Raw genomic sequence first — 27,479 nt, 5'->3', positions numbered from 1 at the left:
ATGTCTTTATAGGGACAGTGATTGCATAAATTGCATTGCTCCCGCAAAAATAAATATTCGCGCTCAGGGGAGCCAAGAAGTTCATTAGAGTACTCAAAATTAACTAACAGTACAGATATCAATACCTTGGGCACAAGCCGGGCCAGTGGGCGACCATGAAAAAGGACGACACTAGCACATCGTTACTTTGAAGCATATTCGTAACTTACGTGATTGAGCTTCGCTGGGTATCCCAGCCATTCAGCTCGTCAGCAATATTCGAGGACGGCCACGAGCCCATCAGCTTCCCCGCCAATGCCCATAGCATGCCCCACGTCGCTACGGTTCGAGGCCCATTATATGCAGAGGGGTCAGGAGAGCTCGGCGTAATAACTTCAGCATAGCCATCCGCATCATGCGTAGCCATTGACTGACGGCTCATATGAAAGCATGAGGCCGATGAAAAAATCGCAGTTGATGTACTGCCGCGTTCAGAAACCATCAAACGTGCGATAACTACTGGTCATCGCGCCATACTTCACCGTCCCTTTGACCTCAGTCGCACCAAGAGTCCACTTGCGTAGGACATTCCGCGGGTAGGAGCGTCAGTTTGAACGCTTGCTTCGGGGCGAGGCCGTGGTATGCTGCAGATTACTTGTGAGGTAACTCTAAGCAGCCCCGTCCCGTCGGCGGTCCAGCGTTCCTATGCGTCCCGTCCGTTGAACGTCATGGTGGCGGAGGCTACTCTGAGCAAGTAGGGACGCGTGGCTCCACCATCACCGTTCGCCACGGCACTCCCTGTAGGGAGGACTGCCCCAGGATTGGCCGAAATTACTGCCCGGTGTTGGAAATACCCATGGAAGCCTACAAGCCTGCCGCCAGCGCTGGGCGTCCACTACAAGAACCTCGGAGTTGTCAGGCGGAGCGTGCCGCCTCCTACCCCGTCCTCAGTTATGAATGACCTCCCAGTAAGTTGGTCGCACGGGTAACGCCCTAAAGCAAGTACGAATGGGCCGAAACCAACGAGATCTCCCATATTACGACTAGTTGAGTTCATTGGCGACACTGTGTTTGTCGAAGGGAATGTTCTACATCGGAAGATATTGAAACATATACGTATGTAAACTATGTGAACTATGTGTACATTTACGTAGAAAACGCTCCACTAGGCAACCCAATTTCCCTGCTAAGCAAATATGCTCCTCAATCCGTCTTTGCTTGATTACGTACATCATACCCCGTACGGATTGAGAGACAATTGGCGGTAGCCATATCTGGAAACCGTACTCACGAACGACAGATGTGAACGACAAGGCGATTATATTTGCTTGGCCCTGACCGCTGCCAAGGCCAATGGAATGGAAAGATTGAATGACGTTCTTATGGCGTCATGGATGACTGGGTGGCCTCAAAAAGTGTGCACATTATCGCAGGCGCTTAGCCTAAAACTAAAAGGGTCAAGGTCTTCAGAAGGCAGGGCTGCAAACTGCACCGACTGACCTTCAGCATGGCTGTTTCAGCTGCAAACCCCATACAAATGTGAAACACCCCCTATAAATGGATTCACACTTGTAGAATCGACGAAGGCCGGGCCTCTGACATTCTGGCACCCTGTGATACTGCACCGTGGCGCTCCACTCCACCCCAAGTTCAGGGAAAAACAATGAATGCGTCCGAAACTCACCATGAGGTTGTGACGTTCGCTCCACAATAGAGGTTAGGCCTAAACTCAGCAAGGGAGCGCGCGACTATCTGGGCACGACACACCTGAACTGTTCGGAAATGGGTGTAGAAGCTGTCTGGCAAAGCCTTGCTTAACTTTGTATTGCATCACCGATCATTTTATAACGAATGTTACAATAAATTAGCACACAACGTCACGTGAATTCACCATCGACAAAACATCAATTTGCTGCCGCAAGCTATCGTTTTGACATGACTGGCAAACTCCGAATTGGAGACGTGATTGGCGAGCCCAAAGTCGGGGCTACGTAATTGGTGAACTCCGCCAACGCTGGGCGACATGATTGGCGATCTCAGAACGGAGTGACGTTTCCATTGGCGACGCTATGGCGAGCGCATCAGACGGTGGCGTATGCCCTAACCGTCGCGCACGACCCACGATTCAATGCTACCTTTTGAACACCTCGCACACGATCACTGGTGGCGGCCGCGGCGGGCGGTCTTGCTGTTATCCGCTGTTAGCAGTGTCACGCCCACCGGCAATGTCGCCGGTGGCTCACTGCACTACCGCTAAAATAACGCATACAACAAACAGTTTATACAAAATTAGTACATAACGAGAAGGCGTTAGCTGTAGAAAACACGCCACACAGACGGAGCGCTGTGAGGGACGCGCCGGCCGGGCTGGCCGGCCAATATCACACAGCCGGCGCGGGGTTGACGCCGCCGCCGGGACGCCGGGCGGTGCAGTGCGGGCGCAGAGCCGGGCCGGCCGGCGGCGGGCGCGCGCCGCCCTCACACCTCGTCCGGCGCCAGCTCGTCGGCCGGAGGCACCTGCAGCGTGTTGAGGCCGGCGCTGGGCGGCGACGACTCGCCGCTGCCCGCCAGCCGCGCCTCCCAGCTTCTGGATCTTGTCGTCGTGCTTCACGATCACCGCCTTCATCTTCCGCATTTCCATCATCAGGTCGTCGAAGCGTTTGTCCTAGGTTAGCAAGAGAGCGGCTGGGTGAGAGAGTGTGGGTCGGAGATAGCGGCCGAGCTAGAGGGCGTTGGGTCGGAAATGGCGACCGAGCAAGAGGGTGTGGGTCGGAAAGAACGGCAGGGTATGGATCAGAGAGTAGGGAACAGTGAAGGGGAGGGAACGGTGGGTCACAGAGGACGGCAGTGTACTAGCGTCGGAGGGGAAGGCAGTGTCTGTGTGTGTGTGTGGGGGGGGGGGGGGGGTCGGAGGAGGGGAAGGACCGATTTCGGCGGTGCAATGGCGGAGGACATACTTGGTGGTACCGGGGCAGCAGCACCATTCGGTGCAGTACACATTGAACCACACATTGTGAACCATTGAGCAACGCGAGCAGATTGCATCTTGCGGCAAGTGAAATCCACGGATGGGAAGTAAATGTAGACTTTCACTTTGTCCCAGCCCTTCATACGCCAACAAACGTACAAACATCTGAACAATCACGAAGGTATACGATTCCTTTTCTGGAAAGTAAACCACTACATGCCGCGCTTATGCTATGAGGCATGAGCGATCGGTCCACATAGCAGCGAATCCTCATAATATGTTAAAAAGTTGTCGAAAGTCTAACAGTCCCTGTCAAACAAGTCGAAAAGCCCCTGGCAACAGACCAGGAAAGTGTCATGCATCGCTCACAGACCACCAGCACAGCGAACCAGCGGAATCATTTGTGTTACATTTGTCTGCAGACGTGGCAGCTCCTCGCTTCAAGAGTTTCATTAGTTTTTTTTTTCTGCGGGTGGTTGGGGACAGTATTTTGGCGCCGTCATTAGGGTCGAGCATTGCGAAACAATGCACCTGAGCTCAGTGCTCACTGTGACTTGTTCTGCAACATTCGGACCGACACTGGATACCAAAAAAGGTGATTTTTCTGGAAGCAAAGAAGTGACTAAAATTAACCAGGAAATATCATCGGTATCATTCTATGTCACTTGGTAAATTACTGTGCTATTAGTGAGGAGGAAAAAAGTGAAGAGCATATACATGTTCACATAAAGCACGACCGACACCATGCAAACTACACAAACAGTGGCGTCATCTAACCTGCAAAAGCTTCTGCAAAGAAAACTTACGATGTTATGGCTTCATTTTTATCTGAAAGCGAGACAGCGGCCAGCACTTTAAAAACGACAATTCTGGGCCCCACACCTATATCGCCTATATGTTTAATCCTGGGTCACCACACGTACTATCGTCAGTACGCTGATTCCCACCCACGCCAATACACGACCATGGGCCCAGGACGTCACACCAACCGGCTGCCACACTAGGCCGACTCACGTATGCCTTGGTGGCAGCGGCGACGGCGTCCTCCACGCGCTCCTTGACCTGCTGCTCTGAGAAGCCCGAGCCGACGCCCTGCGCGTCGGAGCTCTGCTGCATCTGCGAGGCCGTCTTCTTCTTGTCCAGCACGTTGGCCTTTTTCACCACCTTTTTTTAGCTCCTTTTTCGGTGTCGAGAACACCGGACCGTCTGCAGCACGGGCCACGACGTGAGGACATGAGGACATGAGGACATGAGGATATTGGTCGAAAGGGTACCGACGCTGCCGGAGAGTCGGGAACTTCTGCCACCACAACATAAGAACAATGGATAAGTGCCCTACAAGGTTGTGAAACAGATCGTAAGATGATAGCCTGGTGTGTTTGGGTGTACGGCCCGGAAAATGACCAGCCATTATAATCAGGTCCGAAAAAGTGCAGCCGTTTTCTTAGCCCCGGTGCGAGCACGTAAGGTTGGTACATCACTCGAACTAGTGGGTTCATTTCTACGACGCAAGTACAGCGCAATGAGGGAGAAATAAGCCACTTACGAATCGCCATCAAACGTTTGAGTGTACGTTGCTTTTAACCACGCAGCGCCAATAACCCGGCACTCCATTATCTTCTTCCTCCCCCGTTGCATTATTAAAAGGGATCCAGCAAGTGACATTAGCTCTGAGACATGCGGACATTTCGATCTTGTTGCCCACTGCCAAGAGTTCCCATTCTTCCTTATGCTTAAGCTTATTGTCGACATTCTCCGGCGTTCAACGAAGCCGACTTTTCTACACAGCCCCCAAGCCTGCTTTTAGCTGTTTCTAAACGGAAAGTACGCACTGCTCGACCCGACCAACCAGCTGACCGCGAACGGTGCAGTCGGCGCATCCGGCGCCGATGACCCGCGACCGAGACCGAGGCGCTCGCACCAACTGCCGCTCACCTTTGAGCGAGACCAGGATGGGCTCAGCGTTGGCGCCCTCCAGCCACTCCTCAGCGGTGATGGCCGGAGTGTCGCCCATCGTGTCTGGGTACAGGTCCTCCTGGAACAGCTCCGACTGCAGCCGGCCAGACACCGTGCGTCAGCGCCAGCTGGCCCGCAAAGCACACGCACCACACACCGCGGGCCACGGACCGGTGAGCGGCCCCGGCGCCGCCAGCGGCGTCACCACATCCGTACGCCAGGCAGGTCGCTTAGCTCCTTTGACATAGGATGGAGTGGGTGACAACCCGCATTCAGGTCAAATAACCAGGGCGCATGGCCATCCGTGACGTCATTAAATTTGGCACGCAAGATTGGTGTTTGGGTTCTGGATTCAATTGAGAAAGTTTGACGACGTTCTTGATAGTAGCTAACGAAGTTACGGGTGGCTTAAATATTACAGTTCAAGATACGTGCCCAATGATTAACCGCCAGCCGATGAATATCAGATAGCATGACACCCTCGAATGCATGAAGGGTGGGCATTTAATGAAAAAACGACCTCTGTGTAAGTGACATTTCGTTTCGTTGATCCCGAAGCCAGGGGCAATCGAGGATTTGAAGGCATGATGTCAACGTGCATATACAGGAATTTGTTTCAAGCGCAGGCAACTAAGTGCTTCATTCTGGCTTTAAATGTGGTGTCTCTGAACCGCTGTCTAGTGCAACAGCTGGATTTGGCGGTAGTTATGGCCACGCGGTTATGACGGCGATTTTGGAGAAGTTCAAGCGTCGTCGTTTCCAGACGCCACAAAGCTCTGCATGGCAGCTGTGGGAACAAGATGAAGTTGTTTTCATCATATGTCTTGTTCATTCCCACCGGTGCGTGCCAAACGCAACTAATGGCGGATGCATCGCAATGACGCCACTCGGCTTCTCGTCGCCAAACGACCCCGGCGGCTGGGGCGAACTACGTACATGGCCTGCGGGCGGTCATGGACGGGCCGAGGACAGCGCGTTTGCGGGGTCCGCGGCGACCCGACCTCTGTCCGGGGCGGGGCGCGTCCTCCCCTCTCCAGTCGGGCCGCTCTGGTCATGTGATGTGGCGTGGGGACAGCCCCACACTCTCATCTCTCACCTTCCGCGGTACGACGAACGGGTTGTACGGCCACGAAGCCGTTGTTGCTGACGCGGTAAAACCGCGAGATCTCGCATGCCTGGACGTCACAGCCTCGTTTGGGCATCATTCCTACGGGTGAAGCGACCGTTGTCGTCAGCAGGGCGAGACCATGCCAGGCGCGGCTACAACGGGAGACGGGGCCATGGCAAGATGGGCAAAAAGAACATTGGAAGATGGACACTCGCAGCACTCGTTAACGAAACACCGCTGATATCTCGATCAATCTATATTAATCGATCGTCTGGGTGGAGCGGCGGCATCGCACGACAGCATGAAGACTAGCAACAACTCATGTTGGAAAGTTGAAATTCAAATTCCGTTTCCAAAAGCATAAACGGGGCTGCTCCTCTTTTGGTTTTCTTTGCATTTGGGAATTACAGTGAATGCGTTTATGTCATGATTTGCATATTCACGTACGCCTTGCAGGGTTGCTTTCCAAAGTATTTTTCATGGCACCAAACGTGAATATCTCTTTCAATGTCAGCCAGGGAAACTGTGCTGTAATGTCGTTTGCTATTGTTGATGGGAGTATGCCGCCTCTTGGCACTTTTGACTAATTACTAGATCAGGCGCGTCCGATTTTATAGGAACACCAGTTTTAAAATAACGTAAGGTTGTTCAGTGCATTGGCGAGGAACATTATTCGCATAGATGAGACTGCAGTAATAGCTTTATTCATCGGAGAAAAAAACCAGGAGAATGGGGATATAGTTTGGTTGATGGTTGGCGACATGACTTTATCGCTACAATACCAGAAACAGGCCTCTGCTATTGTTTAGATAAAGGCATGTTGCCGAAATATCAACCCAACTATATCTATTCTCCTGGTTTTTCTCCGAGGAATAAGGATAATACTGCTGTAATATTTATGTGAGCACCAATTTTCTCGAAATCATTCTGAAAAGCCCCCAATTTCGAAAGGAGGTAGCCACTCCGGCGGGAGAAATGAGCTAATTGGACTACCTCCAACATGAAAGTAATACTTCTCATCTGGGCTGTTTTTTCTCTAGTGGGTGTGAAACCGGAATGTTTGCGCAATACATTTTTCAAAAGCTCAACATACTCTAATCAGGGAGAAGATATACAAATATGGTGCTCTCATCATACAAAATGAACGAAACGTATTAATATGGCTTTGATTTCTCCCCTGTCGCGTTTTGCACTGTGGCCCTTTTCGAATCATACTCTAGCTTTGGGAAACAGAGTCCCACACGGTCTCTAGTGACGCACTGGTCCAAGGTCCACCGGTGCGCTTCTGGTAAATGGCCGTCGCCGCCCGCGGTGCCAATCACAAACGTTCACTTGTACTGACGCCAATGATACCAGTACAGGTGCCATTTTAGGCCCGCAGGCACGCACTGCGCGGGTTTACACCGGATAAAAAGTGGCAACTCTAGCCTGCACCAGCTGACGACGGCCACTGGCAAATTCTGTCGTCGTCACGACGGCCACAACTGACATGAAGACGGCAGTCACGACAACTTCGGTCGTCGCTGACTAGTGGTACACTCTGGGGGTCACCGCGAAAGAAAACGTGTAGTGCTGGGACAGAACGCTGACAGCGAAATTGGGAATGGGAAATAATTGCAATTAACCTCCTCACTTTATCCTGGTGGTGCTACATTAACATAACCCACCAACGACCTTTGACCTAGCTGGTCCCGACGTTACGCCGGGCTATGTTCTTGAAATATGCCCCCAAGGCGTGACATCCCCTTTCGAACTTCATATAGAGGTCGCAATTCACATTTCTTTATTGTTGCCATGTCTTCATAAGCTTGAAAGTTTGCTGCACATCGTACACCCCCTTCAACGGCCACACAAGAATACGCTTTAGGATGTCAAGCTCGCGCCGGTTGGCCCCAGGTACCAAGTCATTCCATCAGCTCCACAGTCCATCTGATCACAGTTAACTTAATCGAGTCGCGCCGCTGGTCACTGCTTCTGCAGAGCTGCAGCGCCAGCCCGTCTCGGCTAGGTGGTGAGCCTCCTGACTCGGACACCGACCTATTGCTCGCTGGGGGTCGGGCGTCTGGAAGGTATTGATGTAATGGACGAACGGCGGCTCTGGTGTGATCTCGAAATACCGGATCACACTGTCACCCTGGCGAGCGGAGCACAGGTGAGTGAGTACACCAACGTGATGCTCACTCCTCGTGCGATTACAGCAATGCTCAAAGTGTCGGTGGAAACATGCAGTTTGAGATGCATTTCACAATACATGATCTACAATTTAATCCACCTTACTCTGTTCACAAATGAATATAATGATCGGTGTTTTACGGGAAGCAAGTCACATTCCAGTAAATGGTTGCATCCATACTTCAGTCATGACACGCACAAAAGCCTTCTTGCAGAGTACACGGGATGAAAACATTAACAAATTGAGTTGTAGAAACTAGCCACAACTTTGGTCAACATCAAATTTGTTTTCGAGTTCGCATTTTCCACAGAATTTCGGTTGAAAAACTCAATCGACTTCTAAAATTGAACAAGCAAAGATGCATCAAAAGCTCTGGATGTCTGCGTCATTCATAAGCTCCGTTATCGAAAAACGATCACAACCCACTTCCTTGCCGGATATGTTGCACTCATGCCTTCATATCTGAAATTGCCACACAATTGTGGCCTAGACCATCTGAATAGCTTTGAAGAGGTATCACAAACTGGTCAAAATGGATGTTCATAGCTGCGTTGTTTCTTCGAACGCATCTTCACGCGACAACAAAGGCTGGCTGATTAGGTTTGTATGCGGACAGCGAAACGAAACGCCGTTTTCCTTGCTCCGACATTGACCATTGACGGCAAACTATTGCATCTAAAGTCCTTGAGTTATTTCCAACTTTGCCAGCAAAATGAACAGGATTGTAGTGTTTCAAATGTGGTATGGATATAATAATAACCAAGTCAGCACTACAACAAACCTACATCTCATGAAATCACAAATAACCTAGGCATTAAATATCTCGCGGAGTCGTGCGTTCGCACGGCAGCAAACCCGCTTCATGAGGCGAGGCCTGGCTCGCGCCGCGCCCTATGATGATGGTGATGATGATGATGATGATAATGATCTGAGCTTGCGGGCGCGTCGACGGCAGGGGTCATTCTGCGCCCATTTGCGCCGGGCCCTACCTTGCCACACAGGTAGACTAGGTTGGTGTCAGGGTCGTAGAGCGGGAACATGACGCCGTTGCTCGTGTCCAGCTCCACCATGACGATGGGATCGCTGAGGTGGCCGGGCGCCCGCAGTGAGTACTGCCTCTCTGACATCCGGCTGAAGCCGGTGGTGAACACCAGTCCGTTCTTCAGGAAGATGGCCCGGGAGCCCTTGCTGCCCTCGTGCGACACCGCCTCCTAACAATGGCCAGAAAGCGTCATGCACTTACATACAAGTGTACTCTGGCACAGGCAACACCCCCTGTTTACGAACTAGCTGCTGGTGAGACCGCAAAGATAGGGCCGAGGCAACCACAAGTCAGTCATTTGATTTGGTCACGGAGGTAAGCCTACTGGAGATGGGAATGAAAGGGTGCGGCAAACGGGGCGCGGCACAGTTGACATACAACACAAACCGCGGGCCAGCTGTCACGTCCGATGCACTAGGACTGCATTCCGAGATACCGACTCGTCAGTAGCTTCACGGCAATCGCCATGGGACTGAATATGGTTGACATACAACACAAACCGCGGGCCAGCTGTCACGTCCGATGCACTAGGACTGCATTCCGAGATACCGACTCGTCAGTAGCTTCACGGCAATCGCCATGGGACTGAATATGACTAAAGGCAACATGCATATCTGATGGAGGACTCGGGTTCTGCGCCCTCTGACTAACTCAGTTCACTCTCTAGTTCACTCATTCTTATCGTTCCTTAGTTCGCTTCTCATTCCTTTCCAGCCCGCTGAGCGCGTACAGAAGTCTCGGGGGCACGCGCGCGTACAGCCGTGCCCACAAGTCTCGGGGGCACGCGCGCTTACAGCCGTGCCCACAAGCCTCGGGGGCACGAGCGCGTACAGTCCTGCCCACAAGTCTCGGGGGCACGAGCGCGTACAGTCCTGCCCACAAGCCTCGGGGGCACGAGCGCGTACAGTCCTGCCCACAAGTCTCGGGGGCACGAGCGCGTACAGTCCTGCCCACAAGCCTCGGGGGCACGAGCGCGTACAGTCCTGCCCACAAGTCTCGGGGGCACGAGCGCGTATAGCCGCGCCCACAAGTCCCGGAGGCACGAGCGCGTACAGCCGTGCCCACAAGTCCCGGAGGCACGAGCGCGTACAGCCGTGCCCACAAGTCCCGGGCGACGCACCTCCTCAATCTCGCCGGAGCGCGGGTCGAGCACGCGATCTTCTTGTCCTTGCTGGTGACGAGCAGCTTGGAGCCGTCCCACGCCCAGCTGGCCGACCAGATCTGGTCAGGCACCGTGTCGATCACCACCATGGCCTCGCCGTTCCCAACGTTCCAGACGACTATCAGGTTGTCGCTGCCGGCGCTGAGCAGCACGTTGCTGGCGGAAGGGTGCCAGAGCACGAGGCCCACGCGCCGCTGGTGGTACACCAGGTCCACCACTGGCTCCGTCATTGTCCGCGACAGCCCGTAGTCGTACAGCTGCCATACTGCCGGACAAGGGGAGCTTTACTGCAGGAGGACACGGCACGGTAGCCACTCCAACCACGGCTCATTCAGGGAGCGCAGACACTCAGCCAGCTCGGCTATGAGCATTCGTGGAGCTTTGCGTCTGTGTAGCGGCCTTGCTATCCCTTCCCCAGTACCTGTGTGCTGACCTGTGAGTGACCTCACGCCTCAATGCTGAACCGATGTAACAAAAACAAAACAAAAAAATCTCCAAAAACGCAAGAACGCACAAACACGCGCACGCACGTACGCACACACACACACATATACAAAACAGAGAATGTGCGTGTTGGTGAAGGTCTAGCCTTTGTCAGTGTGTTTCTTCAGTCAGTAGTCTAGGTCAGTGAATTTAGTGACGCCCGCCGACGGGTGCAAGGTCAGCTCCGCACCGATTCACGGCGCGAGCGCGCGTGACGGGGGCAGGCCAGCGGCGCGCCGGGGCCGGCCAGCTGCCGGCACGGCGCCGACCCGTCAGCTCCAGGCGTGGTCGGGAGGCCGCTTCTCAACGCCGTCTATGCATAGCCAACTTCACGTTTCCGCGAGTCATTGAAGGCAAGCTGGGCATGCTGACTCCCGCAGAGAAAACAGACAGCCTATGTAACACAATATGATGAAGAAATTGGATATCATCGCCGAGTGTGAAGGATGTCCCCGACGGCATCAAGATTTCTGTTATTCCTACTCTGCCCGTAATAGAGTGGCGACGCAGAAAAACATGTGTCTGCGCCCTGACGCAGTTGAGCATGACAGCTTCTTGGCAACACTGAGACGCAGGCGGCACTGTGCCGCCCTGCCTATCGGCGGCCGCGTTTGGAATCAGCCCGGCTGGGCTGGGCCGTCGCCATGACGTCACTGCGCCGGGCGGCGTCCGGTGGCGCCGCGTGGCCGTATGCCAAATACGGCAATCGGCCGCTCAGCGCCCCACTAATCGCCCCGACTCGCAGCGCGTCCACGTGGGTGAGGCGGGCCACGACGCCGGGCCGGGCCGACGGCCCGCAAAGCGGCGCTCGCCGCCGCCCCAGCACCGCTGCACGGCCCACTAGTCGCCCGTGGAGTGAGCGGACCGGCGGACCGGTTTCACGAGTGGTCCTCGAGCGGGGCGGGCCGGCCGGCCTGGCACGGCACGCCGCGTGCGCCTCGGTTACGTCTTCCCTCATCTGCCGGCTGGACCGGGCAAATGGAGCGCCCTCCACCGAGTGCAGACCACTGGCGAGCCCGACGCCCGGACGGCCGGCCGACCGTGGGCAGGCGGCAGCTCGGCTTCAGCCGCCACACTCAGCACACCACGTGGGCGATACACGCGGGGGTGCGCTGTGCATCCAGCCGCCACACTCAGCACACCACGTGGGCGATACACGCGGGGGTGCGCTGTGCACCCAGCCGCCACACTCAGCACACCACGTGGGCGATACACGCGGGGGTGCGCTGTGCATCCAGCCGCCACACTCAGCACTCCACGTGGGCGATACACGCAGGAGTGCACGGTGCACCCACCCGCCACGTTTGGCATCCCGCCCCGGAGCAGAAATCTGGGACCTGGACGGGGGCGTAAGCCGACCAGCAGCGCTTCCAACCTTGCATGGAGTCACCGCCCCTGCTTCCGACGCGATAACGGTCGCGGTCGCCTATGACAGCCATAACCAGAAAGCGCCTCGAAGAACGGGTACGGATTGCGAAAAATTCAACTGCCAGTGTCAGTACGACGCACGAAGTGTTACATCAGCAGCACCGAGTCTCACAAAACCTTCAATCATTGCACCCATCTTTCGAAAAAGAACAGAATGAACTGACCTCTAAACTTCGCGGTGTGCTGGTCACCCCACACAGTGTAACAGTCCGTCCCATTACGTGCCGTAGAGCCCCGCCGCTCGCTGCCTTTGCAGGCGTACATGGGAAGCCCGCGACTGCAGCAGCTGGGTCAGGCCGACCCGACCCGACACCCGACCAAGTCTCACGACACCGGCCATCTACTCACCTTTGACCACGCAGTCTTCGGACGAGGACGCAATCACGTTGTCGTTGAACGGATCCCACGCAATATCTAGCACGGGTCCTTTGTGACCGCCAACGATGGGCGCATCCGGCGCCTGTCGACCCATCTGTGGACACCAGAGGTCAGTCAGAGGTCACGCTGAGGCCCGCCACGGATGACCCCCTGACCCGGCACGCACGCCGGCGCAGCACTGCGCCCAGCTTGGCCGAGCCGGGATGGCGCCTGGCGCGGTCCCCAGCCGTCGATCATTTTTGGATGATGTGCAGCGGCAAGAGTCCGGTCCAGCGCGTGTCGGGCCTGCCCGGACGCGCCGTGGCTGTACGAGCGCACGTCACCGTCACTGGCTCGGCCGGCCTCCTCAGTGCCTCATCAATGCTCAGTCGGCGTCGTGCGGGTGTTTGTCTGCAGTAGAGGCCCTCACGGGTCGGAATGATGGGCCGGTACCCAGACGGAACGAGTGCAGGGCCGAGTCGGGTTAGGAAAGATCCACGACTGGGTACGGGTACAGGTGCGGGTGGAGAAATGAAGAAATAGAGTAGTGACCTAGGAAATATTTTACGACTTTGTCATGTTGTTTGGTTACTTCCGGTCCTCTTACTTCAACTCAGTTGTCAAACTCCCAAAATGGTTCCAAATGGTTCGCAGAATGGCAGCCGGCCGACATGGCCTGTGATTGGTTTAACGTCGAGAACCCCAGCGCCCGGCAAGCGCCGACGTGGTTCTGTGTTTAATACGGCATAAAAAGGGCTCTGCGGTTTTCGGCCTGTAGTGGCAGTGCGGTTCGAGATCGAGTCTGGCAAGTTGAGCATGGCCCTTTCTTAACCATCTCACAAAGGGTGATCAAGGGGAGGTGTTCCCGCCGTCGCGCCACGTCAGGCCGCCTCCGCACTGCCTTAGAGGCTATTTTCAGCCGTCGGCCCGCGGTCCGGTCACCCGTATGGATGCCAAGGAGCTAGCATTGGCTGCCATTGAACGTGTGACGGAGATTTTGCGGGAGGGTGCCAGATTCCTTTTCATTGCGCTAACCTTGTTCTCATTACATTCCGCCAGTGCCGGGACTGGTGGACTGGCGACTCAGGCCACGAATATGTAGGATGTGTCACTAAACATGGTAAGGAGCAGCATCCGCCAGTGCGCGCAGAGGCAACTGCGGTGGTTCGGGCTGATGGTGGCCGTATCGCTCACGCGTTGCAATCAAAAATCGGAAAAAAATAATTACCTTTACGCGTCATATTTCGTAGCTGGTAGCGGAAAGACGCATCGACAAATTCTCTGAAACTCCGCGCGTCCATCTTCACTGTATTTTCATTTCACACGCAAAACACACCATCTATTACCTTATTTTTCGAACCTTAGATCTTAATTTGGTTTGTAAATATTTAACTAGGGATCGCAACTGGAGGGGGTGGGGGGAAGGGGCCGACGCAATGATTGCTGTCAAAGCCCTCCAACTGTACTTGTTCCCTATCGGCGTCAATTTGCGACCGCTGATATCAATCTAGGTCATTGTGATCACGCATGTTGTGTATTGCTATGCAACTGGTATATTTGAGTATATTACCTACAACCATCGGAAAAACGCAACTTGGATTTTTTGGCACTATGCCACTTGGCAATTGTTCGAATTGTGTGCTCCGTCTTTGGTAGGTTAAGGTTCAACCTGCTTATGAGGCCAACTATTTCGCCTATCTGTCATGTGATACCTCCCACGTTACGACAGGATTACCGACGTTCGGCGCAATATGACGAACGTTTCAAGATGATTCATGCTTGAGTACATGTGGAAGACGTGTCAGATTTAAACCAAAGCTGAACAAACAAGCACGTTCATAAAACAAACAAGCAGCATGTCCCATCGCCAACAAGTGAAGTGCATTAATGATGTAGTAAAACCTGACTGTCATGACTTTCGCATATGTGTCATGGGTCACGACCCATTCGGATAAAAGAGCTGAAACATTGACAAGATGCGTTAAAACGCCATTAAGCCAGCCAATGCAAACAGACTGATCATTCAACGGTTACCACACTATTCAACAAAAACCTCAGGCTAATCTACATTAATTTCTATCGTCCAACAAACCGTCTTGAACGACTTTTTTCTCCAACACCCACCAACGATATGTCATCAGTCTTCACCCACACCCCAATCGCAAAAACCTTCTCATCGGGTCTAGTTTCCTCTGTGTTCTCAATGCACATTATATACGCCAGCCCCGCGCCAACCTTGCCTACATTCGCGTCTGCGCGCGCCGGAGTCGGCCGCATTGTACACGCCAGCCCCGCGCCAACCTTGCCTACATTCGCGTCCACACGCGCCGGAGTCGGCCTCATTGTATACACCAGCCCCGCGCCAACCTTGCCTACATTCGCGTCTGCGCGCGCCGGAGTCGGCCGCATTGTATACACCAGCCCCGCGCCAACCTTGCCTACATTCGCGTCTGCGCGCGCCGGAGTCGGCCTCATTGTATACGCCAGCCCCGCGCCAACCTTGCCTACATTCGCGTCTGCGCGCGCCGGAGTCGGCCTCATTGTATACGCCAGCCCCGCGCCAACCTTGCCTACATTCGCGTCCACGCGCGCCGGAGTCGGCCGCAGACGTCCCCGGGAGCATTCCCCCGTTCTCGGGGTTGTCTCGGAGACATTGCTCTCCGAGCTCGCCGGCGCGTGATCGGCTATTGCTTGGCGTGGGGGGGCGACATTGCTTGCGTCATAAGTGGATGCCCATCTGTTATGAAAACAAATTGCTTACGAAACCAGAAAGTGGCCCATGGTGCCGCGTATCAGTTCGGGTTTCATCGGCTCATGTGAAATCGAATATGGTAGAAAAGGAAGAAGCGCGAAACCCATGCCGATGAGTAGCTTCTCAACGCAAAGAGCGAATGGAAAGGAAGGATTACGAACCGCGAGGTGTACGACGAGAAGGCCCATTGGGATCACTGCAAGCACGTTACAGTCCGTGTTTTATGCATTCGTGTACATGGCTGAAGATTTCGTACACATTTTACACCATAAACATGGGGGTATTTCGATAAGTGGACAAGACTGGATGCCTAGACCGCCTTGACCCCATGGTATCCGATGGGAAGTCAGCGGAACAAAAACAGAAGCCCATCTAAATTTGATGAGTTCAAGCGTTACGTTGCTTACGAAAAAACACCTTTTGTTTGTGCTACTGAGAAATGGCTTACTGAAGAATGTTGTGAACATGCTGCAAGGTTTTGAAATCGAGAGGCATTCATTCTGTGTCAAAGGGATATGCATCAATGTGCACTAGGAAAGCTTGCTAGAGCTGGGGATTCACAGCATTTTATGATTCAAACATTAGGATATGTAGATTTGGGTTTGAATTCGAGCTCAGAACTGAAAAACGTGTGTTCAAAAAATATTAAATAAAGAGGAAAAAATCGATAAAAATTGTATCTAAAGAAATTGGATCGAACCCTTGCATCAAAGTCTCGAACTAGCACTGATATACAACCAAGGAAAGGACCTGTAGACTAGTCAGATGGAGAGCCAACCGATTCAAATGTCTTTGTTTCAGTTCCCGGAATGTAATGTTCGTCTAAAAGGCAGCTAATATATATATATATATATATATATATATATATATATATATATATATATATATTTCAAACCTCTATTATGGCCGCGATGTTGAATATTCCAAACTGTTTAGACAGTTTCAAACCCGTCCATCAGTGTTAATCAATAACTAAGTATTTCAATCCTACAGATCCATATCAATAACTCTAAATGGGTGCTGTTTGGCTGTTCAGGTGTCGCATACTCCTGGGGATAGAATGAGAGGCTGGGAAATGGTTAGCTGTTACTCCCCCCCCCCCTCCCCACCCGAAGGGAAGTTCTTATAAATACTTGAAATGTTCTACTTCCCTGCATCGCGTTATAAGAGCCAGCGAGTCGGTAACTACTATTTGACCTTGTCTTTTGAGCTACTGACTTTGTTCAAGCTTCTTCCAGGGGAGGGGCTGGATACTAACATGGAAGGACATAAGCTCTCTGACTAAATCTCAGACACGCATGGTCTCGCAGCCCTCTCCCGTACTTACACACATGACCTTACGGAGGGTTTTGGGACAGAGGTAACGGTAAAGGAAGATGTAATGTTCAGAGGTTGCATGCGGGCCCAAAGGATAAGCTCTCCAAGGCTTCAAGCTGTAACCAGGCACATTAGCCCCAAAAGAAGTGTTCTTGAGGCAGTGAGATGGGAAGCAATGTTAGCAGTTTGTTTGTGAAGTACACATTATTCAAGCCTTCGTTAAATGAGTCAAAACATGTACCTGGAAGCATAAACACGACACAATTAGGGTGATTTGATGATCAACAAAACTCGCTGAGGCAGCTGTTAATAAACAAAACACACGGAAAGTGAAGCGACTCAATCTTGCCAATAAACTATGATTCCACAAGGCAACACCTTCCTTTTTACTTGAACTTGCATATGCAAGCGGACACAAAACTTCACCTCCAAACTGATAGAGAAAAACACAATCCGGCCCTGAGATCCCAAATCAAAATTCTCACTCCGCGGGCCCTCTCCCCCCGCCCCCCCCCCCCCCCCCCGTCAGGAGAGGGTTGATGTTTCCGTTTCCGTTTGCGATGACCAATTTGTGCTAAGCGTCTGAAAATCTATCAGGTAAAGACAAAAACGTTGAATTGGTCACTACTCCATGTCAGGTCCATATACGCGCGAAGACAAGAAGTCATTAATGCGAGCATGAACGAGCATGTCTACAAGCGAAAGACAATAAACAACCCCGAAATGCACTACAATGATACAAATTAAAACAAATTCGATTTCAGCCAAATATCTCTCTTTTCATTCGTCCAAATATGTCCACACAATACTGATTATTCGGGATGCACTACATAAACACAGCTAAAACCTGGAGAGAAAGAGAACATATCAACATTTAACAGAAATGGGTAAAGACAGGAACTTCAACTTTGCCAGTACTGCTCGCATGCATCATGTGGCTCACTTCACCGATTGAACCAACATAGGTGTCTACACAGCGCATGCGCAAGCTTACATAATAACGTCATTGAAAACATTAGCCGGTGTCAATAAAATTCTGTACAATGCTAAGTGCATTCAAACTAATGACCCAATGAAGCCATGTCAGGAACGTGCTACACAACTTAAATTAAACACGAAAAATTACCCACAATAAAAGAAGACAGCAAGGTAAACAAAAATACACAGATCCAAATGCAACCGATTTTGGATAAATTTATCACCACAACCTGCCGGGTCGAAGAAGGAATCACCTTCTGCCGCCTGGAATAATATTGAACAAACATCCTCACATGAGCCGTCTTTAACACGCGCCCGGGTGTCCGGCTAGATACCCTTCGCTCGGGTGGGGGGTGGGGGTGGGTCAATTTGACCTCCCCCCCGTTGAGATCTCGGGAACTAAGAAAGCTAGAGACACCAAGTTCACAGGGAGTGTTGATCTGTACGTGAACTCACTTAGGTCAAAGTTTCAGGTTCCTAGGTCATGACCTTTGGGTCAAAAAGGTCAAACAAGGTCAAGTTCCAGGTTGGTCTCCAAAGTGCCCCCAGAACCTAGATAACCGTTTCTAAGCAAAAGGTCACATGCCTATTCAAGGTCAGTGACCTTGTTTGACCTTTTGAAGGTCAAGGTGACCAAAATCATGCAAGATTGCTTTGAGTTTTGCATTTGACTAAGCGACAAAGATTACGCTGGGCAGCATGTTCCTAAAACAAAATGTTGACCTGGGTCATTTTAGGTCAATGACCTATTCTGACCTCTAAGAAGTCCATGGAAGATGTATAATGCGGTTCCTGCTATCAATAAATTCGAAATGAGCACCAGAAACTATCCCATACAGCAAGCCCTAGAGTAACAATGCAGGTTAGTTTGATCTTGGTGTGACCTTTTACCTGACATAAGGTCAATATAATTTCCTCATTCAACCGTTGTGTTGCCTAAGAAAACATCTCAGAGATGTATGGCTTCGTCTAACACTCCATTGCTAGATCAGATTGAAGGATTTCCTAGAAATTGCCTTCGCTGAAACCATGGTCTGACTTCGACCTGCCATAGGTCAGTGACCTCACAACGTATACCTAAATTTTGGCGCCAAACGATCCGCTATTCAATTGTCTACTGCTATGAAAATTGGCGCGGCTACGCCGCGACGTTCAGAAACCACCCTGGAAAAACCTTCGGGGGAGCGCAATTTGACTCCCCCCCCCCCCCCACCCGAGAGCGTGTTAAGTCTGCTATTTCATTATTATCGGGATAAGCCCCCAAGGACATGGTAAAGCAAAGATCTGGAAAAGAACACAGGGCACCGCGCGAACATAGAAGCGTCGAATAAACAACGGCTTATCGTCATCACGCACACTTATTTCCAATGTCACAACCGAAGGGCGGATCACGCTATGCAAATATTACCAAAAGACCCTCCCGTGCATAAATGTGCCAGAATGACAGTCCAGGTTCAGACAAGGTTTGCTAGCTGTTGCTTAACAATGACTGGTGAGTACGACCTGGTCCAACCCAGAGTAATAGATACCGGGTATAGCGAAGTTCAGCACATAATTTAAAATATAAAATTAGAAATACTAGTTAAGCAATGTAGACTTAATTTGTAGTTTACACATACAGTTGGCGGCCGGCAACCGAAGGTACGAGACGCGGCGCTACAGTTGTGAATGCGTGCATCACTGAAATGCGTATTTTACAGAATTACAGAACTTTCGCGAGAAACTCTCAACAAACGATAAACTTCATAACACTGACGGCGTGCATCGACTATTACGAAACAATTCAGCATATTTCATTGGGAACTTCAAAAAATTAAAACACACGACCATGGACACACGACCTCTCGGTTGTGGATCCGGCACGTTACCAAACGAGCTACTGTTATCATTCGCATGCCTCGAAAGTCGGCAACTTCACAGAGTACTGCGCGTGAAAACTTTTTCAGTGAGGTGCATGCATAAAACTGACCGATTTGTGCCACCAGGTTCCTGGCGTGCCTTGTCTGCCATCGGTTTTTTGTCACTGGTACTCTTGCTATAAAAAATAAAATATGTTTGTTTCATGATTGCTTTGTGTTTGGCAGCGAACTCTAGCTTTGGGACGATTTCAACTTATGAAAGAGCAAAAAAAAAAGTTATTTTGCGCGTCAAAATTTTTGACTCACAAAAATCCCGCAGTCGGGCCCAAAACAAAGTCGAAAACGTGCGGGTTCTTGCGAGTCAGAAACTGGCGGGCTGGGAAGTTGCATTCCGCATGCATGCCTATTACCTACTGATGCGCTCCGCACGTTTGAATCTCTCTCTGCCTCCCTCCATCTCTGCCTCTGACGATCATGATACCGATCACGACCATGCTCGACTCTCGCTCTCACTCCCTGGTGGCTAGCTCAGCCCAGCTCCGGTTAGGTTCGGTCGTCAAGACCGGAGCACGGAATTCTCTCTCGCCCGCCCCTCAAAGCGGCCGCGCACCGCCTCGGCTGCTACCGCCAGCGCGCCTCGACGCTGGCGGCGGAGCTGGACGTCGCCGCCGGGTGCCACCGTGGGCGGCTATCGTGCCGCCAAGTTCGCCTCGACCGTGCAGAGGGCGGACCGATAACAGCCATCGGCGGCAAGGCGTCTGTCCTCCCTTGCACCGCAGCCGCTAAGACAACGGCCCGGCGACCCCGACGTAGCCCACATATGGCCCACACATGGGCCGTGCCGGAGGCGGCGCGCCGCTGGCCGGACCGGCGTCGGCCCGCCTGGGGCATCGGCCACCCGGCCGTGGCTGCGCGCGACTCCGCTGCCCCGGAGCCGGCTGGGGGTCAGCGGGCGGCGGCTCGGTGACCCCGGGTGAGCGCCGCCGCCGCCCGGACGCAGACGGGGCGCGGTGAAAGTTGCCGCCCGACGGCCGCGGGCTGGAAAACCGCCACGCCACTGATCGTTCATGCCGTCATCGCTGCGGCGAACGTGGCGGGGGCAACACGGGGACAACATGCCGAAAATAACGGGCCGCGTCATCAACAGGGCCATGGTGCCGTCAAAGTGGCGGCCCCGCAGCGCCGACTTATCTGGCCGGCGGCGCGTGGGACCGCCCGGCTGACACGTGACCGGGCGGCGACGGATCTGGGACAGCCCGCAAAAATCGACCCGCCACGTCCGCGACGGCGCCGCTGCCAGCCGCGCCGCCTAACCTTGGCCGACAGGTCGAACACCCCTGCGCCCCCTGGTGGCCGGGCGGCGCCGACGCACGCGCCCCGCCACCACGCAGGGCTGTCCAACCCGGCGAGGTCGCCGCCGCCGCGTGCGCCGCTGCCCATATTCGGTGATGTGGCCCGGTGGAGGACGGGGAGGCGGCGGGCGGGCTACTCATGCTCACTGATAGACACATGATGCGCGCCGTGTGGGCTGGCCGCCTACCGTTGGCCCAGGCAGCCATATCTATACACGATGCCGGCCACATGCGCCTATTAATAGCGGTGAGTCACCGCGGGCTGGACTGGCGCCGGCTGGGTAGGCGGCGGGAGGGAGAGGGGACGGGCAGGGGCCGACACAGGTGGGGGCGTGGCGGCCACGGCGCCCAGGCCGGCGTGCACCTACCTGTGACTGCCACCGTCGCCTATGGCCGCACAACAAAGAGCACACACAGGTCATTGAGCTGGCCACTGCTCAGGCGATGAGGACGCCGCTCGGCCTGCAGTGGCACCAGCTCGCACGAGCTCGCAGGCCGCGCAGTGCGTGAGGCGACAAAACCACTGACATCAGTGACGCACACGAGGTACAATGTGCGCCGGAGCACGCCGGCCAGCAATGAATTTGGCACGGCGAAACTGAACAACCGTGTTTAAAACGCACTTGCCGGACGGGCCTATTTCGCATCCGGCGCGCGGTTCGATTTATATGCGCTGGTTTGTGCGTATAAGTTGCAGTTCCGCTTGAGGGTACCGGTGTGCGAGAACGGGATGACGAAAGCGATTCAACGGATCTGGTGGTCTTTTTATTACAAGATAATGCAAGCGGCTAGGTTCACCTGGAGCAGAATATAAATCATACTTGAGCGTTACAAACACTGTGGAGCTGAACCAGCGACGTCACTCAACTCGATCAATCATAAGATGTCAGGTAAGTCGCCCCGTCCACAAAAGAAGCTCCCCTGTGACGGCACCAGAACGCGAAATAAAACGATTTGATATCAAGGCGGAAATTATGCAGCGGTGCAGGTGATTTTCCTAGAATCAGCACTTACAGGTACGCCATTCCAACGCTATATGACCCCGTGACGTCGCATGTTAGGACCTAAGTCTCACTATAGGCTTGCTACACGGATGGATTAGTCATACCTGGCTATCAAGATCAGCAGGCACCGTTCCAACACTAAAGTGACCTCGTGACGTCACATGCTAGGACTTTATTCTCACTACAGCCTGATACACGGATGGATTGGGCATAGCTGGTTATCAAGATCAGAGATGCAACTCAGAACAACCGCGGGTACGCCCAAGCCTACGTTCAGGCACAGCGTACCTGGGGCGGTGATGGCGCTCAGGTAGGCCGTGCCTATGCCGTACCCAACAAAGAAATGGCGGACTATGAAAAACCGTGGTGGCATAAAAGTTGGTGAGTGAGTTGAGTTGAACAACAATATCACTTCACCAAGGTGGGCAAAATACATGTTACGTAAGTTGCTCAATACATTAGCGATGAGCATTATTCACATAGATAAGACGGTAGCAATAGCCTTATTCCCCGGGAAAAAACAAGAGAATGGTGATATAGTTGGGTGATATTTCGGTAACATGCCTTCATCAAAACAATAGCAGAAATGAATAGGCTTTCTAATAAAGGTCTGACTTCTCACCAACCGTATGTCAGCGATCTGACACGGTACATCTAATTGTTGTGAACCAAAAAATCTACTATGCAATTGCCTATAGCTGTGCAAGGTTTGGTACGGCTACGCCACGCTGTTCGGAAACCATGCTGGGAAATCTTCAGGGAGAGGAGGGGTCAGATTGACCCCCACACCAGACCGCGTGTAAATCAGGCGACCATTTCTGGAAGACCACAATCCTTTATTTTATGCACTGGTTTCATACGTTGGCCTATGGGGTTGGAGTACGGGAATGACTTCGTGATTTGCGGAAGGTTTATGTAGGAAAACAGAAGATTGGTAGAACGAAGCTTGCTATATAAATTTCAGTATTGTGCTAGAAATCTAAGTAGAGTAGGTACCAGCCTTCTACCTTCCCCGGAATATTTGGCAGCCCCTAATTGGCGGCAGCGTGGTGCAGAAGTTTCGCTAGCGGATACATTTCAAGTATGAGCGGGGTGCCATGTCTTGAATGTTCGTAAGACAACGCCATTGAGATCAATGCTGTATCATACTTGGCAGCACGTATCGGCTGTGTCGGCTAAGAACCCAGCAAATTCGATAGGAATCTGGAAGAAAGGTTCCTGGTCAACCCGCGCATTAACGCGAGACCTCCCACTTATGGCCGCGGCGCGCTGCTGACTGCGTCGCCGAGACCGGACGGTGCGGCACTCACATTAACGCAACCGAGAGTCGACCTTCTTTTCAAACATTTTCCGTCTAAGCGTGCAATTAACAGAAGAAACGTGCCACCACAAGCTTACGTGACTGGCTTTTCGAAAACTGATGTCTGTTTGCCCTGACACCAGATGTCATATGCTTACAATCGTAAAGAAGTTTGCCGCCGGCCAAAAAGTCCGTAAGTTTGACTTACAGACTTCCATCGTCACGGGTCCTTACGCCAGGTGGCATATTTTGGCTGGAGCTAGTGCAATCAGTGGATCGCAATCAATTGCAATGTAAATGGACGGGACCTGTAGCCGCGTTGAGAACTGCTGAGTGCGTTGGTGAAGAGAAAGGTTGCTGGTACGGAGGCTAAGCAACCCTTAGCGCTGGTCTCATTGTTTGATGTAATCCACTATCATTGATCAATATCACGATCGGCTGCAGATCGTGGCACAATGCGCAGGAATGCATATCATCACCATACACATCCACATCAGACAAAAAGCTCTCAAATTTTCGTCACTGTCAAACAAAAAAGTAATTACAAGCACTTGCAACGCACAAGGTTGGTAGACATGACAGCAATGCTGAACTCTATTGATGCTCCTGCACGGATGAGCGTGGGAACCAAGTCGAACGGTCCTGTTCTGCTTCTATTGTAATTGCGATCATTTCAAATATGTAGTTAAAGGAAATGTTCCATGTTTGTATGACATTTCAAGCCGAAATAGCCACTTTCAAGATCCTTCGGTACAGCTCAGTCCTGGCCGTCTGATGATCTAAGCCCTAATTCTGAGCTACACGGCCACGGAGATATGCAGACTTTTTCCAGATGACTCTTTCCGGATTATCCAAGTATCCATGACGCGATAATAACGACGTCCAAATCCTGCTGTTCCATTAGCTATGCGGCGGTCTAAGCCCATACAAATGTGATTGTTCAGCTGTTCATCTCGCGATTGTGAGCAGGATTTTCAGATATGACGGCCGTAAATTGGCTCTCAATCAACATTGTGCGAGGTACGACCACGTAATGAAACAATGACTTATTAAGGGGCGTATTTACTACACTGTGAAACTGTGTTGCCAAGAGCAGTCTTTTTCTTTTAAAAGTATACCAATAGCTATAAGTGAACTTATCTCATCATATCTGATGCTCGCTTCAATACCTTCAAATGTGAAACATTTCGTTTAATAAAAAAGACACTGTGAAGCACGGCGACTTTCTAAAATTGATTTTTTGGCCTTTGTATCGAATAAAATATCCCTTTACGCAGGGATTGCTTTCAGGGCGCAGTCTATTACACAAACAATAAAACAAGCTGAATAAAAAGGCCTCTTGCAAAGAAATAGCGTTACGTGTTATACGGATTGATGGCACCACTTCGACATCACCGACGCTACTTTAGGCACATTTAATGGCGGTACGCGACGTGTAACGCTCGCCACGCAACGCCAAAACATTCTTCAACCAGTAATGGCAATGTGCTGGGGTGCCCGAACAAAACAATCGAGGGGAGAGTACGGTAGACTCACCACTCGACGAGCAGGATTAGAGCGAACCCTAAAGCTCGGTTATGTTACAACGGACTTTCGCTTGCCGTATTATCCAGCACAACCAACCCGATGAATCTTGCCTAATGCCGTTAAGTTACCTACTTGCGCAACAGAGCTGCGCAAAAACCCACCTGTTTTAATGGGAAGACGATGAAGCCGCCGCCGCCGCCACATTCAACGATTATGGCCACGAACTTGGGATTGACCGCACAAAAGGTTGAGTCCCAGGATGACTTGGATACCCGGATGTTGTCATAGCACTGCTCCTTCTTCAACGTCTGGCCATAGACGTGGCGGAACTTGCTGCTGCGTACCCGGAACGACATGGCTGCCGATGAAGAGGGAAAGCGGTTAGAAGATGTGAGCAGAGACCTCTGGCTCTGTCTCCCCCTCTGTCTGAATAATCTTTAAAATATGCCGAATAAGCAACAATGCAGAAGGATAAAGACCAAGGCAAAAGTCAAAATGAAAAGCAGGTAAGGGAATGCAAGTCTAGAGGATGGAAGCCAAACGCAGCCAGCTAAACAAAACGTCGCTTCGTCAAAAAGCTGCTCAAGAATGAGGTCTGTTCCGGGATCGTGGAGAATCGAGAGATCGATCGAGATCGAGCCTTCATGGGCTCCTGGACAAAATCCGGGTCTCTCGCCACCCTCCTCCCGGCCGCGAGGCCTGTTTGTCCCATGTACTTGGATCCTCGGACCACAGCAAATTTACACCAAAAGGGGCCGTTTTGTCGACAAGGCCCGGGGCGACACAGCCGGAGGAGGATGGGGTAGGTTGCCTCTGCTGGTAGGCAGAAGGCCAGAACATGCATCTGTCACCTGCATTTTTTTAGTACACTTTTACCCAAGCTGAGGTTTTGTAGATTTACATATTTTATTCAAATTCAGAGGCCCCATAGTTGAGCCAGAGGCGTACGCAGCATTTTATAACTGGGTGCCCGGCTCAAAAAGTTTCACTGAAAACCGAGTTTAGCGTTTTAGGCTAGCACAGCAGACGCACTGTTTGTTGCGTGTTCCCCATATCCTTACTTTTACGTACCTGTGTGTAATTTAGGACTTGCAATATTAAGACATGTACATTTTAAGGAACACGACCTTTATCACACACAATAAATGCATGCCATCAAGTTGGTGCGTGCGCCCGGAGGCGACGATGTGCGTACGCTCTGAGCTGAGCTAGGAGATCCTTGGTTTGTTTCAGGAAGCTCTTTCCTGCATCAGGAGGTCAACTTTTTGGATCAAGAAGCCGCTATATTGACGAGTTAAATTCTAAGTAACTAGGCAGGGCGTCATTTCATAAACTTTCGGGGGGAGGCCGCTGAGCCCCGCAATGCTGACTCGAGCCTTACCCCCCCCCCCCTCCCGATGCTCCTCCGAGCCACTCTCAATGCAAACGAATGAATAGGGGATACCGGGCCAAGTAAACGCAAAACAATTATATTACCAATGGGCGAATGTGTGTACCAGGCACTCGGTACCCTAAATACATCACTGTTAGTACCATATTAATTCTGTAGCAAATGATATACTGAAGGCACCCAATGTACTTGTCATTCCCAAGACCCTTAAACGGGTCATACTAACTCTTTCATAGGCTAAGCCAGCCTGCAAATGTCTGACAAGTTTTCTAAAATGATAACGCCTGGATTCGGAAAAAACAACTGACTGCAATATGTGGCGGCTTTCAAAGTCCACGATGGCCCAGATACGACTGAACACATGCTTTCCCCAACAGTAGCAAGTGTATTTGCCGCATGCCCGTGGCTGTGGTGATTATACGTCCCCATCAGCGACAGCAGTCGTTATCGGTGATCCCTTACTAAAGATTGCAAAGATATTTTCCTGTAAATTACACCCCATTCTAAGTTTTCCCAAAAAGACAGCGCACATTAACTCGAATGGTTAGTCATTTCTTCACGGGAGAAAAATTTTTAATCTACGAAATATTAGGAAAGTTGTTTTTTGTTCAAACATCGAGGTGGCAAACTTAGGTGGCCGAAATCCCGAGAAAAATCATGTTTTAGGGGTAGGTTAGGTCAATCTTTTCGGCTAAGCCCCTTTCCCTCCCCAAATGATTTTAGAAGTGACACCTCCGAACCATGGTAACGAGAAGTCGTCCTACAAAACACAATTAACGCTACGCCACTGATGATGGATCAATACTTGCCAATGGCTTTTAAAAGCCAGACTGTTCCGCAACGAATAACAAACCAAACCACGTTAAAAAGCTGAAATTTTCACGCCCTAATACTGTCCAATAAAAATGTCAGGCCACCAAGCCAACACCAAAAAACGTCCGTAGATATCATTCGTTTGAATTGATTGTGATATACTAACATTCTCTCATCAACCGACAAAACCAGCTTTTCTCTGCCACCCCAGACCCAAAAGTACTGTAAGAAAGGCGAGCTTCAATTTCTCCAAACTAGGAAAGTACACTGGATACAGCTTGGATAGAGCATGTTGCAATGGGAGTTCAATTGCCCTCTTCTCATCGGATCTTGGGAAGCCCTTTGGAAAGTCACGCCCAGGAAACTCTCCTCAACACCCGAGGAGGTCCCATCTCGACTGGGAGGTCCCATCTCGTCTGGGAGGTCCCATCTCGTCCACGAGGCTCCATCTTGTCTAGAAGGCCCGATCTTGTCTAAGAGGCCCAATCTCGCCCAGGAAGCCCCATGACAAAGTCTTCCCTCCACTCAAAA

The 27,479-nt window shown here is 51.8% G+C and overlaps 1 protein-coding gene across 1 annotated transcript; it reads right to left on the bottom strand.

The window, feature by feature from the left end:
* Nucleotides 1-1,783: 1,783 nt before the first annotated feature.
* Nucleotides 1,784-25,101, bottom strand: LOC119112364 (coronin-1C-like). Its single transcript, XM_037236522.1, is given in 11 exon segments — nucleotides 1,784-2,644; nucleotides 3,962-4,153; nucleotides 4,883-4,997; nucleotides 6,000-6,014; nucleotides 6,016-6,110; nucleotides 8,049-8,145; nucleotides 9,174-9,395; nucleotides 10,347-10,384; nucleotides 10,387-10,653; nucleotides 12,648-12,771; nucleotides 24,907-25,101. Coding segments are annotated over 11 exon segments (1,644 nt in total). The 3' UTR covers nucleotides 1,784-2,360.
* Between the last annotated feature and the right edge of the window lie 2,378 nt (nucleotides 25,102-27,479).

The sequence above is a fragment of the Pollicipes pollicipes genome, unplaced genomic scaffold (assembly GCF_011947565.3).
Source record: "Pollicipes pollicipes isolate AB1234 unplaced genomic scaffold, Ppol_2.1 Scaffold_7261;HRSCAF=8764_pilon_pilon_pilon, whole genome shotgun sequence".
In the NCBI taxonomy this organism is placed as follows: Eukaryota; Metazoa; Arthropoda; class Thecostraca; order Pollicipedomorpha; family Pollicipedidae; genus Pollicipes; species Pollicipes pollicipes.
This window is presented reverse-complemented; position numbering and strand designations above follow the sequence as displayed.